This window comes from Eschscholzia californica, unplaced genomic scaffold (assembly GCF_041429995.1).
Source record: "Eschscholzia californica isolate CP2 unplaced genomic scaffold, dmEscCali1.0.p SCAF_3, whole genome shotgun sequence".
Lineage (NCBI taxonomy): Eukaryota > Viridiplantae > Streptophyta > Magnoliopsida > Ranunculales > Papaveraceae > Eschscholzia > Eschscholzia californica.
Genome location: NW_028238420.1, coordinates 49,830,428 through 49,848,602, shown reverse-complemented (window position 1 = coordinate 49,848,602; position 18,175 = coordinate 49,830,428). Strand labels below are relative to the sequence as shown.

General features: G+C 36.0%; 4 protein-coding genes across 8 annotated transcripts in view; 2 read left to right on the top strand and 2 right to left on the bottom strand.

Moving 5' to 3' along the window:
* Nucleotides 1-577: 577 nt before the first annotated feature.
* LOC147551328 (Cation efflux family protein) lies at nt 578-6,553 on the top strand. Of its 5 annotated transcripts, XM_086666895.1 has the most exons (14): nt 802-920; nt 1,060-1,269; nt 1,496-1,565; nt 2,013-2,110; nt 2,292-2,446; nt 2,838-2,953; nt 3,379-3,475; nt 4,484-4,568; nt 4,982-5,044; nt 5,134-5,239; nt 5,535-5,671; nt 5,778-5,869; nt 5,953-6,080; nt 6,234-6,553. In XM_086666895.1, exons 2-14 carry the CDS (start codon nt 1,138-1,140, stop codon nt 6,260-6,262), a joined length of 1,308 nt encoding a protein of 435 aa, XP_086523021.1. In that variant the 5' UTR covers nt 802-920; nt 1,060-1,137; the 3' UTR covers nt 6,263-6,553. The 5 variants fall into 5 exon arrangements, with proteins under 5 accessions (XP_086523024.1, XP_086523020.1, XP_086523022.1 ...); XM_086666894.1 differs by having other exon boundaries at nt 711-1,269; XM_086666897.1 differs by having other exon boundaries at nt 767-1,269; nt 1,496-1,636.
* Nucleotides 6,554-6,671: 118 nt separating this feature from the next.
* On the bottom strand, nt 6,672-10,383 carry LOC147551327 (zinc finger protein MAGPIE-like). Its single transcript, XM_086666892.1, has 3 exons — nt 9,453-10,383; nt 8,174-8,570; nt 6,672-7,871 (listed from the first exon to the last, which is right to left on the bottom strand). Exons 1-3 carry the CDS (start codon nt 9,631-9,633, stop codon nt 6,782-6,784), a joined length of 1,668 nt encoding a protein of 555 aa, XP_086523018.1. The 5' UTR covers nt 9,634-10,383; the 3' UTR covers nt 6,672-6,781.
* Nucleotides 10,384-13,342: 2,959 nt separating this feature from the next.
* Nucleotides 13,343-17,758, bottom strand: LOC147551326 (uncharacterized). The gene is made up of 3 exons (XM_086669625.1): nt 17,643-17,758; nt 16,120-16,875; nt 13,343-15,901 (listed from the first exon to the last, which is right to left on the bottom strand). Exons 2-3 carry the CDS (start codon nt 16,873-16,875, stop codon nt 13,562-13,564), a joined length of 3,096 nt encoding a protein of 1,031 aa, XP_086525751.1. The 5' UTR covers nt 17,643-17,758; the 3' UTR covers nt 13,343-13,561.
* The window catches only part of LOC147551318 (cullin-1), a 67,864-nt gene continuing 66,546 nt past the window's right edge, over nt 16,858-18,175 (top strand). The window contains exon 1 of the mRNA XM_086669627.1: nt 16,858-17,024. The gene's annotated coding sequence lies outside the window, so the exon portion shown is untranslated. The remainder of the gene's footprint in view (nt 17,025-18,175) is intronic.

The following is an 18,175-nucleotide window of genomic DNA, read 5'->3' as shown; positions in this document are numbered from 1 at the left end:
AAATATAATAATATAATATAATAATAATAATATAATATAATAATAATAATATAATAATAATAATAATAATAATAATAATAATAATAATAATACAATAATATAGTAGTATAATAATAAGATAATATTATTATAATATGATTTGATAATAATAATTATTTTTATTATCTTCCTTACTCAAATGTCCCCAAGTGTCCACAAGTGTCTTCCATATTTTGAGAGACATTTTCTCTCCAAAAGCTCTCCAAATTTACACTAAAATGTCTCCAAATGTCCCCAAAACCAATTTGTCTTGAAATGTCCCTAATTTCGTGTCCCAAACGAATAACACAGACATTTGGGGACATTTCAAATGTCCTCAACCAATAACACGGACATTTGGGGACATTTGAAATGTCTCCAACCAATAACATGGACATTTGGGGACATTTTAAATGTCCCCAACCAATAACACGGACATTGGGGGACATGAAAATGTCCCCCAATGTCCCCAACCACTACCACCCCCTTATTCCTTAGAGAATTTTTTTTATTCCTTAACGTCGCAGCCTAAACAATGCGAGCTCAAAATCTTTCAAACATATACGAGTCGAGCTCGAGAAAGTAGACAATTACTCGATCAAGCTCGAGCTCGACCAAACAGTTAAAGACACTATCAGAGCTTGAACATCTTACTACTCGCATCGGCTAGGCTCGCATATATATATATATATGTAATGAAATATTAGAAGAGATCCATTTTAAGAGGAATTGATTCCTTTCAATTACAACCGTTGATAAGGAATTTCTTATGTTTGAGAATATGAACTCATTACCGGATCGCCATCTCATCTACTGACTTCACCTTCTTCCGATTAGTTCATCGTTTCTCTCTCTCTCTAACTCTCTTGCTCTAGAAATTGAGAGTCACAAATGGGCTTCAGGTTCTCACTTTCTCTCTCTAAAATTTCTTCGTCTTATTATTCGTCTAGTTTTACTCGCAGGTCTTGCCTAAATTCTTTAATTCTTCCGATTATTCCTCCCCGACACAATTCCTCTTCAATCTTCTCCGATGATGATCAGCAACCCTATTTTAAGATCAGTAAAAGATGGCATATTGGTCATTCTCATCATCATCACGATCATCACCATCATTCCGGTATGGAAGGCGAAAACGTTTTTAAGCTAGGTCTCGCTGCTGACATCACTCTCGCTACCGGTAAAGCTCTTACTGGTTACTTGTCCGGTAGTACTGCTATCATCGCCGATGCTGCTCATTCAATCTCAGATGTGGTAAGCCAAAAAATCACACCCTTTTGTTTCATTTGTTCAATTGCGTATGAATTCGATGAAATTGGGCAGAAACAAGGTGGGTACACTGAAATTGGAAATTACATGACTTAAAAATCGTGGGTTTTCGAATTTCAGGATAAATTTTGTGATTATTGAGTTTGATTATGTCAATTTTTACTTTAATGGTTATTGTGTTTGTGGGTACATTTTGCTTTTGTTCTTGTAGGTACTTAGTGGTGTTGCTTTGGTGTCATATAGAGTTGGAAGGGCTCCCAAGGATAAAGAACATCCATATGGTTACTCTTGATCTGAATCTTCATCATGTTACTCCATGAATGTCAAGTTATGCATGTCTACCTTGTTTAGGGTAACCTATTCTGTTCAAGATGATTATGTGAAACATGATAAAATTTAAGTTAGAACATGTGGATTTTTATTTAATATTTCGAGATTCCGAGATTGATTAACTAATATGATGAAGTTTCTTGGTGAGGTTGAATATTTAGCTACTATTTGAGAAACATGCAAACTTGAGGAGTATACCTCAGAGAAGATTGTTCCACATATAGTATTCCATGTTCATGTTTGCGTGATGTTTGAACTTTTAGAAAACCGTTGTCTATATATGAGCTATGAACCTAACTTCTTCGATAATCATGAGATTGATTTCTGATTAAACGTAATTTGGCTCATTGATCTTTCTTATTTGCTATTAACATTTATTTCTCTGTTTCCCTAACCAGGGCATGGTAAATTTGAAACTCTTGGAGCCCTTGGGATATCTTGTATGCTTTTGGCAACTGCCGGTGGTATTTCATGGCATGCTTTAGATTTATTAATGGTAAGAGTTATAGCACAAGTTGCCCGGTCTGAATCAATACCTTATATGTAACTTAAATATTACCGAACCGTTATTTATTTAGTAATTTTAAGGCATACCCACAATAATATTCGGCTGGAAACATGTTTTGATATTGCATTAGATAGTCTCCTCTGATTTTTAAGTTCTCTCCATTTTGCAGGGAATGGTAGCATCAAATGCTGATGTAGTTAACCATTCATTGGGACATGATCATGTCCACAACCATGGCCATGGTGGGCATCAACATGGAATTGACATGAGCCATCCTATCCTGGCTCTGAACATGACTATTGTATCAATTGCTGTTAAAGAAGGGTACTGTGCAATTATAAATCCCGGTTCTCTACTCAAGGGAATTCCTTTCTTTGTAACGAGCATTAAGATACATGTGTATTTGTCTGCCACAAAGTTTACAGTTTCGCATCTCATGTATTTCGGAACAAATCATTGAAGGAGTTTCACTCACCACACGATGAATTTAATTTTGTCTGAGATTACAGAATACAATATTGGGATATATGGACCACAAAGTTGTCTTCTTCTGACATCTCATAAACCCAAAATTTGGAGCATCTTGCCTACTGTTTATAATTATGTCGTGTCCATCTTTTTCAGACTCAAGATCTCATTCTTAAATATACTTTAGTATCTTCTCACGATTTATATCATCTATTTAAAGGATTGACTACCTTGTTTGACGAAATAGGCTTTTCTGGATTACTAAACGTGCTGGGGAGAAGCAAGGGAGTGGACTTATGAAAGCGAACGCATGGCATCATCGTGCAGATGCAATATCGTCAGTAGTTGCTCTCATTGGAGTTGGTAGGAATTATGATTGTTGAGAACTTCCGATTCCTTAGGTTTTCAGTGAATGATATTTGTTTGTCAACTGTGATGAATCTGGAACATGAAACTGGTTGTTCAGCTTGACGTTAACAAAACGTATTTTGAGTTGACCAGAGATACCAATACCAATTTGGAGTTCATCCAATTGAAAGTTTCTCTTTTATCCTTTAAGGAAGGTTGATTGTAAGAATGGCTTCTAGTGTATTAGAAATAGGAATACGACGTTATTTTCCAAAACTAAACTACTTCGTTAAACACACTTGACACCTGACGAAAATGCATGCTTCCGCATTTACTTTAGAGATCCTAAAGGGCCCTGCCTGTGTCACCAAAGCCCATCAATTTCATAAAATGACTTCTAGGCTTGAAGATTGATATTGCAGTCTTGATCATGATAACAGGGGGTTCAATTCTTGGTGTAAAGTTTCTAGATCCCCTTGCCGGGCTTCTCGTCTCAGGCATGATACTAAAAGCTGGAATCGAGAGTGGGTACCACAGGTTTGTTTACTTTCCCACTTTTGTTGATTGGAGCTTGCTAAAATATTGTTGCTTATCAATATTCTATATCATCCCACGATAAGGTATGTAGAATTGGAACTAGTTACTGTCACAGTATCATGCTTATATTTCTGCATATTAGTCCGTTTAAGAGCCGGAGTTCATATCACTCCCCTGTATAAATTGTCTCAGTAGGTTGCACAGGATCTTGTCACAATAAGTAAAAGGCAAATCAACAACATAATTGTGTGTATCAGCTGGTGATTGTTCTCCTATGCTTCGCGGGACTCAAAGTTCGTTTCTAACTAATGAGACTTCATATCCCGATTTGAGTTCAGCATGAGTTGCATGACAGAGTATCCTTGCTTGGATTAAGGCTTCCTTAGGTGGTCAGAACTCTATAACTCGAGTTCAGTCCTACAGTGTTATTTCTAGTCATGCACATCACATAAGGTAGAGCTAACTAGGCAGCAGCTCAAAAAGGGATTCTAATGAGCCCAAGGATAATTGAATTCACTTTAAACCCAGCCTCATCTGGTTAGCTGGTAAACTTATTTGGTCTTTGACATATAGAACGAACAAGATAAAGGTATAAAGGTGTAGAATCTAAAACTTGCGTTGGAACAATCTGTGAGCTTGACACCTCGACTCTGAGCAAAGGTGTGATTCGTGGGAAATCCTACCTCAAAATGTGGCATATGGGACGCCTTCAAAATTGCATCCCAGTATCCATTCTTAAGAGCCTATATTCTTTCACTAGATGCAATTTTCTGAAAACATCATTAGCCCAATGTCCACTGAATATTCAGTAAAGGTAGGCAGACCGCAGACAAGCACTAACAGACTTTTTCACGGTTTCACCAATGGATTGAATAGTGTTATTTTATATGATGTTCAAGGTTTGGAACTTTTTCTTCTTGGTTATGTTACTCTTTTGAACTTCACATTGAATGGCTTTTTTTACTGGGTTTGCACTTATCTTTGACATGTTGATTAATCTGATTTCAGTGTGATGGAATTAGTGGATGCTGGGGTCCCTCTGCCTGAATTAGAGCCCATTAAACAAACAATACTTCAAGTTGAAGGAGTCATGGTAATGAGAAAAGAAAAGTAACTTATTTTTACCCACATTTTATTTAATTTCTGAATATGCTTTTGAGCGCCTTTATGAATTTTGTACTTTATATGTTCTGCTTGATTTCATATTTATTGAAATCTTGTCCTCTATGAAAACAGGGCCACCTTCAGAGGATAACATGAATGCCTTAATTCTCCGCAATGAGTGGAGAGCCCTAAGATCTTATACTCCTTAGTCACGAAACTCCCCTGAGGCTCTGTGGGACTATTCCACACTGCTATTAGAGCTACATTCTGCCCCTCATTCTGTTTTTCCAGTTTCTTAAACTTGAATACTTGATGAAAAGTTGAATGGTGTTAGTCGTTGTTACTGTTTACCTTGCTCTTGATCTGTATATAATAGTTTCTTATAACTTAACACACTTCTAGGGATGCCATCGGTTGAGGGGGAGAAGAGCTGGTTCATCTACACATCTTGATGTACATATTGAGGTAGTCACTCCTTAGAAACATATCTTTGCATTACCTCGATCAATCCTACATACAGTTTTAAATTTGAAGTAATTTATACCACTTCGCAGGTCGATCCCTTTTCAAGTGTTAGTGTTGCACATGACATAGGTGAGAGTGTTCGCCGAAAAATTCAAAATTCCCACACTGAAGTAGCTGAGGTGTTCATTCACATAGGTAAGCAACTTTCAATCTTTTCATAGAATTAGTTTTATAGAAGTTTAGAAGAATTTTTTCTTCGTTCAGAGAAAACAACCACACCCCAGGAAGAAGTGTTGTTGGTTTTTAATAAGTTGTACGTGACAGCCTCCATTTCCATGGAAATAGGTGGATTCTAAAGGAGACGAGAATTGTTTACTGTTTGATTGCAATTTTATTTCCATGGAAGTATGGCCCCATTAGCTTTTAAAACTGTGACAAAAAATGTGAGTTTTCTTGCTTATTATGCAAATATATAACTTTCCACGTGCAGATCCCGCTCTCCCTCAATATCCTTCCAGTACAACAAACAAAACATCAAATGTAAAGAACAAAAGTCTGAATATCTCCGAAGAGCAAAAAGATATTGAAGCCCTTATTTCAAATATTTTCTTTTCGAAGTTCTCAGAGGTATCAATACTTTACTATCTCACATCTGTTGAATGTTTTGCAAATTTTTTTCTTTTATCATCAAAGGTACTAAACAGTTAATAACTTTAAATGGATGCGAATTCAGAGAATGGTCGTCGAGCATATAACATATCATTCATTACAAGGCAAGCTTCTGCTTCAAATCGAGGTTTCTACACCTTCTGATATGTCAATCAGGTAAGATCCTACTCCGAGTCTCCGACCCTCTAATAACGTTGTGATTGATGAATACTGAGTAAAAGTAATTCTGGAATATACAGAGATGCCATGGAAGTAGCAAAAGAAGCAGAGTCTGAGATCTTGAAGGCAAATTCGAATATAACTGCAGTTAGTATTCAACTACGGCTAGGACACCCTATATCCCAGTTTCATCGTGAATTGCAACGAGGTATAAACCAAAGTTTCCATTCTTCTTCTCTACATCCGTTGTTTAGTTTCCATTCTTCTTCTCTAAATCCATTGTTTCTTCTTAAAACAGATGTATATCATTTTGTTTCTTTGTTTTTTTTATTTGATAACATCATTTTGTTTGTTAATGCAGGGAATTGGGAAGAAAGACCTCCAAAATAGTGCAGATTTCATAATCAGGGTAGACCATTTTTATCTGGATTAGGATTGATCCTGAAAGTGATTTATCTGTAATTATTATTTTTAGATTAATTCTGGTTTGACCCCCTATTTATGAACAACTCGCCGTCTTGACCCCCTATTTGTGACCAACTCGCTGTTTTGACCCTGTAAATGTCTGGTGGCAGTTTCTTTTGGACCCCATGGAAAAGGAATAAGAAGAAGAATCTTTCATTGTCTTGTACTTTTATAACTATATTGGTTTGTTATTTATGAAATCAACTTCTGGTCAAATTATTATTTTTTCATTAACTTCATCTTGCTCGATCTGTTATAGTATTAAAAAAAAAGTGCAATATTCTATGGATGCCCTAATTGATAAACCTATCCACCACTAGCACTACCCTCTTAATAAAGAAGAAAGAAATGAACTACTCTAAACTAAAATATAGAACAAAAAAACAATAATAAAACCTTTTCTATGTCATAATTCATATGTATCATCCTAAATGGCTTTCTTCATTATATGGGTTCATTCAAGTTACTAGCACTTGATGTTCCTCCAACTCCAAGGAAATCAACTGTCATCATATCACCTCCATTTTTATCCTCTTCAAACCTCGATAACATAATGTGATTCCGTCCACTTCCCTCGATCCCCGAGGCTGAATTTGTTGCACTAATCTTTCTTGGAGGTGATATTGGTGAAGATGGCAAACCACCATTGTTTTTACAAGCTTTACTGTTCTGATCATGGTGATTCATGCTCTTTAAAAACCCATGTTGTTGATCACTACCCATGAATGATCCAGTAGTAAACATTGTCATATTATTATTCATTCCTGTTGAACTTTGAGCACTTCCATTAAACATGTTCTGTGAAAATCGGCCTCTCTTATTCTGCAAGAACTGGTTGATGAATCTTCCTCCACCATTCTTGATATTCATCCCATCTACTTGTGTTTGATCTGTTTCGTATTTCATGTAATCTAATCTGTAGTTGTTATTAGTATTACTATTACAACTGCTGGATTGATCTTGCTGCTGGTTATATGAACACCTTGTGCCATTAAAATCATGGTCTAATCCAACCATGCCAGAAACAAAGCTTTTCTGCATAATGGGAGAGTTAATATTATTACTACTTACAGTGGCACCCATTTGAGCTGCTTTCTGTAATAATGCAGTCGCCGACATATGAGCCGATCCAATGAGTTTTCGGTTACTTTTATCATTGTTAAGATCATCGAAAGTATTCGATAAACTGTTAGAACTGAGTTGAAGACATGAAGTAGTTCTTGGGTCATTGAAGAGAGTGCTTCCTGAACTGCTAGAAAACATCATTCCTCCTCCTGTAATGGTTAAGGGCTTTAATGGCATACCCATGAGATCTTGGACATGGTTAAGGGATTTCATAAGTGGGTAGTTGACGTCGTTTTCATTAAATTCAGAAATCCAGCCGGTGGTTGAACTAGTATTATAGTTTTTTATAGGCATGGAGACTTTATTTTGTAGTTTTAGTTCCATGGAAGCCATTCCTCCTTGATGCACTTTGCTGTTTTCTTCTGCTAATGCATCACAAAATGCTCTATGAGTGATGAAGCTATCTCTTCTGCATGCATCACAAATATTCAAAGTAGTTTTAGGTTAAAATCATAACTTCATTAGTAAAACTAGGCTTTTTAACTAGACGCAACTTGACAAAAATTGATTGATTTTTTTTATTTTGTGCTTCATCGATGGATCAAATAAACTTCTGATTTATCAGACCAATATAGACATCAGTTAACAAACCTCATCGGCCTATTGGTCCGATGATATGTCGGTCTAAGTTTTATCCAATGGAGTGTGGATACTAGTACTCTACAAAGTAATGTGGAATTAGGGCAAGTAATAAGAGTTGAAGAGATGAACCTTGAGAAAATTGTTCCACAATCACACTTATACTCTCTAGTACCACAAGTCTTAGAATGAGCTTTCCAATCTGATTGAACTGCATACTTCTTAGAACACTTATCACATTTCCATTTCTTTTCTCCATGTTTTCTGCAAAAATGCTTCTTGATCCCTGTTAGGTCTCCCAGTGCCCGAGCCGGGTTATGGTGAATGCAAGTCGGTTCTGGACAAACGTAGACCCTCTTTCGAATTTCGGTGCTTGATCTTTGCTTTAGCTTCCATGGCAGACTATGGCCTCTTCTATGCAATTGAAGATTTTGGTCTCTTTGGAATCCTTTGTTGCAAATTTCGCAAACAAAGCGGTTTGTTGCCATGAGGGTTGTCGGAGACAGGGCAATGACTTCTGCACTTGGATCTATATAATAGAAAAATCAATAGTTAGCGCGCTTCAAATGAATTCTGTAATTGCTTATTCAATTATCTCTTTTCTCCATTATTATAAACACAGTCTAGAAAAGATAGGTTAACTTTTCTATTATTTCAATTATTGTGATTATTTGCATCCAATAATTGAACCCCCATAATAACCAAAAATAATGGCTCCAATAATTTTCATCTAGTATGTACTTATGTTGATTATTCTTGTGTTCTTTTAGACTATCTATGTAGGAAATCAAGAAATTATTCTTCATGATCTTCTTATTGATATTATAATTAAGAAAGAGATCCCTCCAAATTTACTTGATAATTTAGATAGAGTTTTGCATGCAATCAAAACTCCAACTTAAGAAACTTATCACTAATCATGTAGCTAAACTATATACAAAAACAACATAAGAGTGTAAAATCTTAAAGATATACTAATTATCACAAAACTACTAAGAAACAAAACTATGACCCAAGTTAACAATCAATTATTCATACTAAAAAAGATCTATCTGAAACAGTAAGATTCGAACGTGTGATGATATTACCCAACCAAGTGAGCTCCAAGCAACTCACTCAAATTAATATGGAAACTCGCTTTAGTTTATTGATCACATGTATATCTCTTTTAAGGGAGAGATCAGTGCTAGAATCTTAACGTTGTCATGTCGTGGTACCACCCAACCAAGTGAGCTTCACTTAAGCAAGCAACTTACCCAAATATCGTGAAACTGACTTTAGTTGAGTGATCACATGTAGATCTATTCATATGAGACATCAGCGCTCGAATCTTAACGTTTTCAGAAAAAAGAACTTAGCCAATTATCAATATGGAGAAAGTAGAAACCCTTAAAGAGAAAGAAGAGTTTGCCTGGGGTTCCTGGTAGGCTTCTTTTCTTCTTAAAACCAGGTACAACAAGTTGTTGTTGTTGATGATGAAGTTGGAGATGAGAGGTGGAGTTGGTGCTGTTAACTTTAATAGTGGAAGTAGAATTTGAGCCATGGTTTTCAGAAGACAAACTCCCACTATCATTACCTGTTATATTTGACATGATCTATATTATATGAATTGGAGAAACAAAAAAGTTAGTAACTTGGATTTTAACCTAGCTAGCTTATTAGCTCTTGATCATGAAACAAACAAAAAGAAGATAAAATTTTGTCTTTGCTTCTTTTGTGGGTTGATGACTTCCAAAAATGGAAAATAAAATTTAGGAGTGAGGGGAAGATAAGTTTGAAAGTTTGGACTAATGGTAAGAGTACTAAACACAAGACCCAGGATTTGCTCTTATGTTTACAGGAAGACAAAAACCACATAATTCTCCTTCATTTATGGGACTAATAGTATATATTCATCATTCAACAATTCATCCTCATATTTTATCTCTCTCTCTAGACTCTAGGTTGAGGCCACAATTATATATGTACATATATTGGAAGTTGAAACTCAAGTCTTCTAATTACTTTGCAACAAAAATAAAGAAAATCTTCCAATTACTTTTTTTTTTGGCTTTCTTGAACTTTCTTAATTTATATACACATAGTACTAGATTAAGGTATGTGCCAATTACAACTAGATCTTACAAAACAAACATGCCAGTGCGTGCGTGTGTGTGTGTGTATATATATGCGCTCTTTACACGAAGAGAAAACAACAAAACCTAGGCGTATCCTAGAAAGAAATCATATGACTTGCTGTAACATATGCATTTCAGTGAATCAGAATCATCATATAGACGACAAATGGCAAGCCATGCACATATCATTTCTACCCAGAATCTGCTTGATTTTTCTTATTCCCTAGCGTTACTCTTACATAAATGTCACTTTATATCCTATAGTACACTATATTTTCTCTTGGATAATAAAATGTACACAAATGAATTGACATGTACTATTCATAAGATATCTTTTTGTCGCTTAACCATGTATAAAATATATTCAAGCTCTCTACTTCCAAGTAAATTGTGAGTTGGTCACTTTACCATCACGGCATCCATCATGCACGTTTGATAATCTTCCATTTTACTAGCAACTAGCAAATTTAGTGTCGAAATGTCTCTACCAAGTAATTCATTTTGGGTACAAATTAAATGTAATTACTATGGTATGACTATTGAAAGAAAATGATTCACAAGACCTAACTAGCTAGCTAGCTATGTCAACAAAAAAAAAAACTATCTAGCTAGCTAGGGAATAGTGTTTTAGATGTGACCCAAACTTTAGGGGTTGGTCCAAGTTAGGCATGTCCCCTCTTCTTTACTTTATCCTTCTTTGTAATTTTATTCGGATAAGGATAATTTAACCAATGAAATTGAACTTTTTTCAAATTAAAGGAGCTTATAAATTTTGTGTATGAATTATATATGAAGAGAATTGGAGGAAAACATAAATCGATATCTGGTCCTCATGGGTATGTGTATATATATAAATTTGGTTAATTGGCTGAAACTTAATGAAATTTAAGCATATTATAAGATTCAATAAAATTTGATTTGATTTTTTTTTTAATAGGAATGATATTTGCATGAAAATTAATATAATATGATTACGACGGAGCACAAACAAAGTACCTTGTTTTCATTGATGGCGAGGTAAGGATACAAAGAAAATCAAAAAAAAAAAAAAATCACATCCACGTAACCTTCTACAACTTCATTCTTTTTTATATACATTTAAAAATAGAAGATTGAGCTAATAGTCAACAATTACCAAGAGATTTATATAATAACTAGGAAGTCTTTGTGTTCAATAATTGGAACAAGTTTGTTTTATTCTGGAAATTATAACATAAGAGAGAGTCAGACGCTAAGATTTGTATATATGCAAAGACATGTATATAGTTCGTACGTAAGTTAAATGTGAAAGTAATCGTTTTGTTGTCAATTTTGTCTTAATTACTTTTCAAATAAATTAATTAGTTGAGTATTTTAAATGAAGATTAATAGATTGATGATTTAGAGTAATCAAAGGAGTGAAATGAGAATATAGGAGAATGGATCCATTTTCAAAAAGGGAGTTTGACATTAAGGACTGGTGGGGTTTATTTTATTTTTAAGTTTGGATAATACGTGCAATTTCAGGTAACCAAATGATTAATTTATGTTGTTTAAAAGTTATTATTAACTTTATTTTGTAAAGTAATTGTTCAAAAATGGGTTTGGTTTATTTTATGTTGGTTAAATCTGATGTTGGCAGTACATCTATTCTGAAATTAAGTTCTAGGTTAGACTTAGAATAGAGATGAAAACTTTGATTTAGTGAAGGAGGATTATTAAAGGTGTAAACAATGATTTATAAGATAGTTTTTTCTTTATCACGATTGTAGGATAGTTTGTAAAGCCTTTAGGAATATGTTTAAAATAGTTAATGATATTTATGAACATGTTACAACGACCCATCAACCACTGTTGGCGAACAATAAAAATAAAAAAATTATTTCTCTTTTTCTTCCCACATCCACCATCACCACCACTACCACCACCATCCACGGCGACCATCAGCTTCACAAGATTAGAAGGCAAGAACACAAGGAGTAGATGAATTGAACCAAGGGGTGCGCGGTGGTCCAAACGCATTGACCACCCTTCGTTTAGCGTGCCGGTGATCAGAATCAATTCAACGTTGAGTTCAGACCTCTCCCACGAGAGTCCTTACCTCACTAACTGGATGAACCCTAGGGGTGTTAAGTTTGTGGTCGCCCAACTCAAACCAATTGGTCATGAGTGGAGAGGACCTAGACATTATATTTTTTGTTGCTAGATAACCCTTCTCCCATTTGAGACTATTCTCGCACGCCCTTCACATGTGGTGTTCTTTGAGCCTAACACGTGTTTTCTTTTCGGTGACGTGGAGTACGTGTGGCTTTTAAGGCAATCACGTGTTAGCCTAGCTCTGATACCATGTTAAGTTTGTGGTCATCCAACTCAAGACCAATTAGCAATGAGCAGAGAGGACCTTGACATTATATTATTGGTTGTTAGATCACCCTTCTCCCATGTGGGCCAATTGGTTTTGAGTTGGACGGGCCACAAACTTAACATGGTACCAGAGTTATGCCCACAAGTGACAAGCTTAAAAGTCACACATGTTCCACGTCACCCGAAAGAGAAAAAACACAGGTTTTGGGCTAAAATAATGCCACATGTGAGGGAGAGTGTGAGAATTGTCTCACATGGGAGAAGGACGATCTAGCAACCAATAATATAATGTCTAGGTCCTTTCTACTCATTTCCAATTGGTTTTGAGTTAGACGACCACAAACTTAACGAGAGTCAAGTCCAATCCTATATGTATTAGTACAAATAAACGAGATCCGAGAAGTTCCTAAACCCGGATTTGATTATGTGCCTCGAGATATAGCTATGAGTGATTATCCAGGAGGTCAAAGGGGTTGTGGAGGGCTTCGCAACATGTGGTTTTTTGTCAACCACCGGTCGTTGGAGTGGTTACCTAGTTGTTTCCCCTCTATAAGTTTTGAATTCGAAATACAAATACACATACTACATTTAAAAAAAATGGGGTGTATATAAAATTTCCCTTAGAAGTGTGACATCCTTCAATTGTAGAGACATTCTAAAGGCATCCCAAGTGCTGGATGCCTAGAGCCGAATGGAGAGTCTAAATTACATGGGATGCATTTCCTTTACAATCTTGAGATCGGATTGTAATGCTTCAAAACATCGATCGAACGCTGTTGCATATATAGATAAATAACAAAACCAAGCATAAGACATAAGAACTTCGACTTCGAAATCAAACTGAAAACAAAAAACAGTATCAAAATCCATGAATTAATACAAAAGAACGGAATCTATAGTATAACATTTCAAGAAAAAAAAACCAGTCGAGACTGATATGTTCAAGAAGTATGAATATCAAAAGAGAAAGTATAATTTTACCAACTTTACATGAAGTTTTCTTTTTATAGGCTTGGAGATCCCCAACTATTTCTATGTTGAGGGTTGGACTCCGATCCCTCTATTTCGAACCGCTACCTCGGGCCTGTTGAGCCTGTGAGGACTGTCTTGGTTTTCTATTATTGGTCATATATCCACAAGCAAATGCTTCCAGAGCTCTTTTCGTTATTTTTCGGTTTCTTGTGCTGTGTCTTCGAGCAGCCACAACGGGTTGTTTCTCTTTACTATCCACCTTATTAGAAGGTACAGGTGTCTCCTTTAAGCTAAATGGATCACTTTGAGTTACTTTCACCTCTTCCGCAAATGGTTCATTGGTTTCAAGATCCGGTGGAAGAAGAGATGGGTTTGGTATTGAGTCATTAAAATCCCCGTTTAGATGCTTATCGAGAGATTCAGACTTCTCAATGGAGTCACTGTCCATGTCATTACAATCTCCGTTTAGATGCTTGTCGAGAGATTCAGTCTTCTGAATGGAGTTCTCTCTGACCATGTCATCACCATCTCTGTTTAGATGCTTGTCGAGAGATTCAGACTTCTCAATGTAGGTTTCGCTGACCATGTCATTACTATCTCTGTTTAGATGCTTGTTGAGAGATTCCGACTTATCAAAGGAGTTCTCGCTTACCATGTCATTACAATCTCCGTTTAGATGCTTGTCGTGAGATTCAGGCTTCTCTATGGAGTTCTCGCTGACCATGTCACTACAATCACCATTTAGATGCTTGTCGAGAGATTCAAAATTCTCAGTGGAGTTCTCACTGACCGTGTCATTACAATCTCCATTTAGATGCTTGTCGACAGATTCAAACTTCTCAGTGGAGTTCTCACTGACCATGTCATTACAATCTCCGTTTAGATGCTTGTCGACAGATTCAAAATTCTCAATGGAGTTCTGGCTGACCATGTCATTACAATCACCATTTAGATGCTTGTCGAGAAATTCAAACTTCTCAGTGGAGTTCTCACTGACCATGTCATTACAATCTCCATTTTGATTCTTGTCGAGAGATTCAGACTTCTCGGTGGAGTTATCACTGACCATGTCATTACAATCTCCATTTAGATGCTTGTCGAGAGATTCAGACTTGTCAATGGAGTTTTCGCTGACCATACCCTCACTGGTATCACCATGGGCGCTTTCAATTGAAACATTGTTGCGAGATACGCCTACTTCATCAGACACCACATTGTCACCTGCACTAGAGAAGCCCAACTCTAAACTGGTATCATCTTCTCTTGTTCCATTGCCAACAGATGAACTGTCTCTTTGGAAGCTTGCGTCTTCTTGAAAACACGCAGTTAATCTCCGACGTTTTGTGACAGGAGATAAGTTGTTCGGCTGTTCTGGTTTCTTCCTCCGGCTAAATTGGCACTTTATTATCACCTTGTTCAGTTTCTTCTCGGGCTTACCTGCGTTGTGATCCATAAGCCTTTCCATGGTTATATCGATATCATCTGACTCATTAGTTTGAGTCTCTTGCTCCGAAAGAATCGGAAAACTAACTAAACTATCCGAACATGGTAGTTGAACAGGCTTAACAGACATATCCTCTTCTGGAATAGAAGAATTAGACTCCCCCTGACCGATTAGCAGCCCATCGGGCTGATCTACGGGATCATCAAAACCTTCCTCATTTTCACTCGGAGAGCTTGAAAGCTCGGAACTATCGGTAGTGTCGACAGGTAATCTTCTCAATTCTCTACAAGGGAGTGAACCGTCTCCACCTTCTTCATTACCCAAGCTAGTATCGACAATTGTAAACTCCATGAGATCTGTCATACTCTTTCTAAGTTGTGGTTTAAGATAGCTATCAAGAAGATGATTAGAATCACCAAGTTCGCCGAGTTTCATTTTCTTTTTGCCACACCCATTTTCTCTGTTTGTTTCATGTCTAAAAGATTCAAATTCGAGCTCAATTAGCTCTGGTTCCGAAGCAACTTTGTCCAAGACATCAGTAATAGAATCGAAATAATGATCTCCTTTTACAAGTTTCTTTCTCGAGAACTTCTTAATACCAGGAATGATAAACACCATAGAATGCTTCGAACTCGTACCAATGGATAGTTTAGGTTGTTCAGAATGCCATCCTTTTGCAAGTAAACGAGGCCAAATCGCTTCTCGAAAGAGATCCTCGGATTTAGCTTTACTTTTTCGAACACCTCCTGTCAAAACCCTTATTATATCTCCATATGTAAGATTCAAAGATACCTTACCAATAGGTTTATCAGAACGAGAACTAGGTACACTGTTTCTTGCAGAATCAACAACAATGGTTGTGAGATCTTGCTCTCCCTTCCCAATACCAACAACTTCGATAAGAATACTTAAACCAACTTTGGCCTTTAAACTCGAAACATATTCTTCTAGTTCAATTTTTCCCTCCTCAAATGTCTTCGATACCTGTCATAAGATAACTTTTTAAGAAATTTGAATTTGATAAACGTCGAGTATATCACAAAAATGAAATTTCACATGGATTTGTCCTATCTAGTTTCTATTCAGTCTCAAAGAAATGCAAAAGTACTAATGAACAAGACGGTTATCTTTTGTGACATTCTCAAGGATATACGATTGTGGAGACTTACATATGACATACACAAGTGAACTATAGGAATTACCTTCTTCAAGATGGTTTTTTGCTCTTTGGGTACCCGAGGAAGTAAACGTGATAAGAACTCTCGTTGCCTCCAATCTGTAAACATCTTTTGTCCATGAATATGCCTCCGACCTTGCCTTCTCCGAGACTTACACCACGCACGATGTCCAATGGTACTATAAAACTCCCCATAATAGAATGATACTATATCTCCCATTTCTTTACTTTCAACAAATCTCTTCACCTTATCAAGATTCTTCCCGAAAATATAGAGACCGAGAAGAAAACTCTCCTTCTCTAAGTCACTCCAATAACTACCCAAACGCCCAGGAACCGGAAAGTAGACTTTCTCTTTAGTCTCCTTCACTTCTAATCGTCCTAATCTTCCTTCACAATCCAGTGCGAAATTCGAAGGTTCAATTCGTAACTTCGAAGCTTCTTTCTTTGAGCTATTTCGGGTTCTTTTTCTCTTAGTCTCTACTGACCTATTTGTAACAAATCTTGTGCTATCAATCTCATTATGAACCCACACAACTGGAACAGGTAATCCCACTCGAAAAGACTCGGAATTAGTTGGTGGCTTTATAAGATGAAGATGTTCGGATTCTGTTGTCAGGGGAGGAATTTCGACCTGGTACTCGTTTCCAACTCGAGGAAGTTTAACCTGATCTCCCCATATATCACTAACATCAGACGAATTCGAAGAAATTGATGAAGAATCTGATGAATAATCGACGAGACCAACTCTAGGGGGGTCTCCTTCTTGCTCTGAATCCATCTGCAATATAATCAACAACATAACAAACCGATTTATTAACTAGATTTAACTCGAATAATGTCATTGAGACATCAAGAAAACCTAACTAGCTATTGCAACACACATAAAACCTAATAAGGGATCATCTACAACAGTAGGGCAAAAAAAAAGTTTTCTGACCTTTAATTGAAGATCAAAACCCTTAAATTACCCAAGTCATATACAATTGAAAAAACCTAATATTTTTCTCTAAATAAACCAGATGAAATGATAAATTTACAAACAAAGCAAAGAAGATAAAAAAAAAAACAAACTACCCATTATCAAAAACACACTCATAACAGAGTTTAAACCCTTATCAGATCCATCTTTGAACCAAAAATGAGTATACACCCACATGAAGAAATCAATACAATTAGACTTAACTATGAACACAAAACCCATAAAAATAAACTGATTATGAAAATTAACATAAAAAACTAGTAACTTGTAATGAGAATTAACATATGAATACCATCAAATTAAGACTTGGGTTATAGTAAAATAATGATCTTATAACTTTAAGTATGATTCAATTGTGATATATATAACAGAGAACATGCACAAAAATAAGTTTTTAACATCCATGGAAGAACTTGAACGTCCAAAAAACAAGATTTGAGAAATGGGTATTCATGTTTATGTATAGATTAAACTCGATTGACTTATTATTACAAGAGCAAGAAGATAACAATAGTCATAGTAACACACACACACAGAGAGAGAGAAGGGGAGGAGAGAAATTTTACCTGGGTTATGAAAAGTTGATTGTCGTACCAAAACGAATGTTAATTTGTGGGGTGATACAAGGAAGAGAAAAATAAATATATAGAGAGAAGGTTGGAAGAGAACAAAAATATGGAGTATATGACAAAGACCAAAGTCTTTCGGTCTATAAACAACATATTCTGTCATTAGTGGTTCATGTCTTGCCATGTTGACACGGACACGACCCCGTCGGACACGTGGACTTAGTGACATAGGATCTTTATGGACGCGACATATGACTAACAAAAAAAATCAATAAAGGTCGTTATAGCGATTGGGCGCACAAAATCTTGTAGACCTATTAAACCATCAAACAACATCTATTTTAGGTTGTCCATTTGATATTTCTCGTACACTAATCTTGTAAGTTTTAAGTTTTGTGCAATAACAACACTATACATATGTATGTATGATGAACTATAGGTATTTTTTGTGATTTATTTTGGTTTTGTAATATCAAGGTTTTGTTTTTGCGGCAATTATATGTTCTTAAATACGTAAATCAGTTCTACGT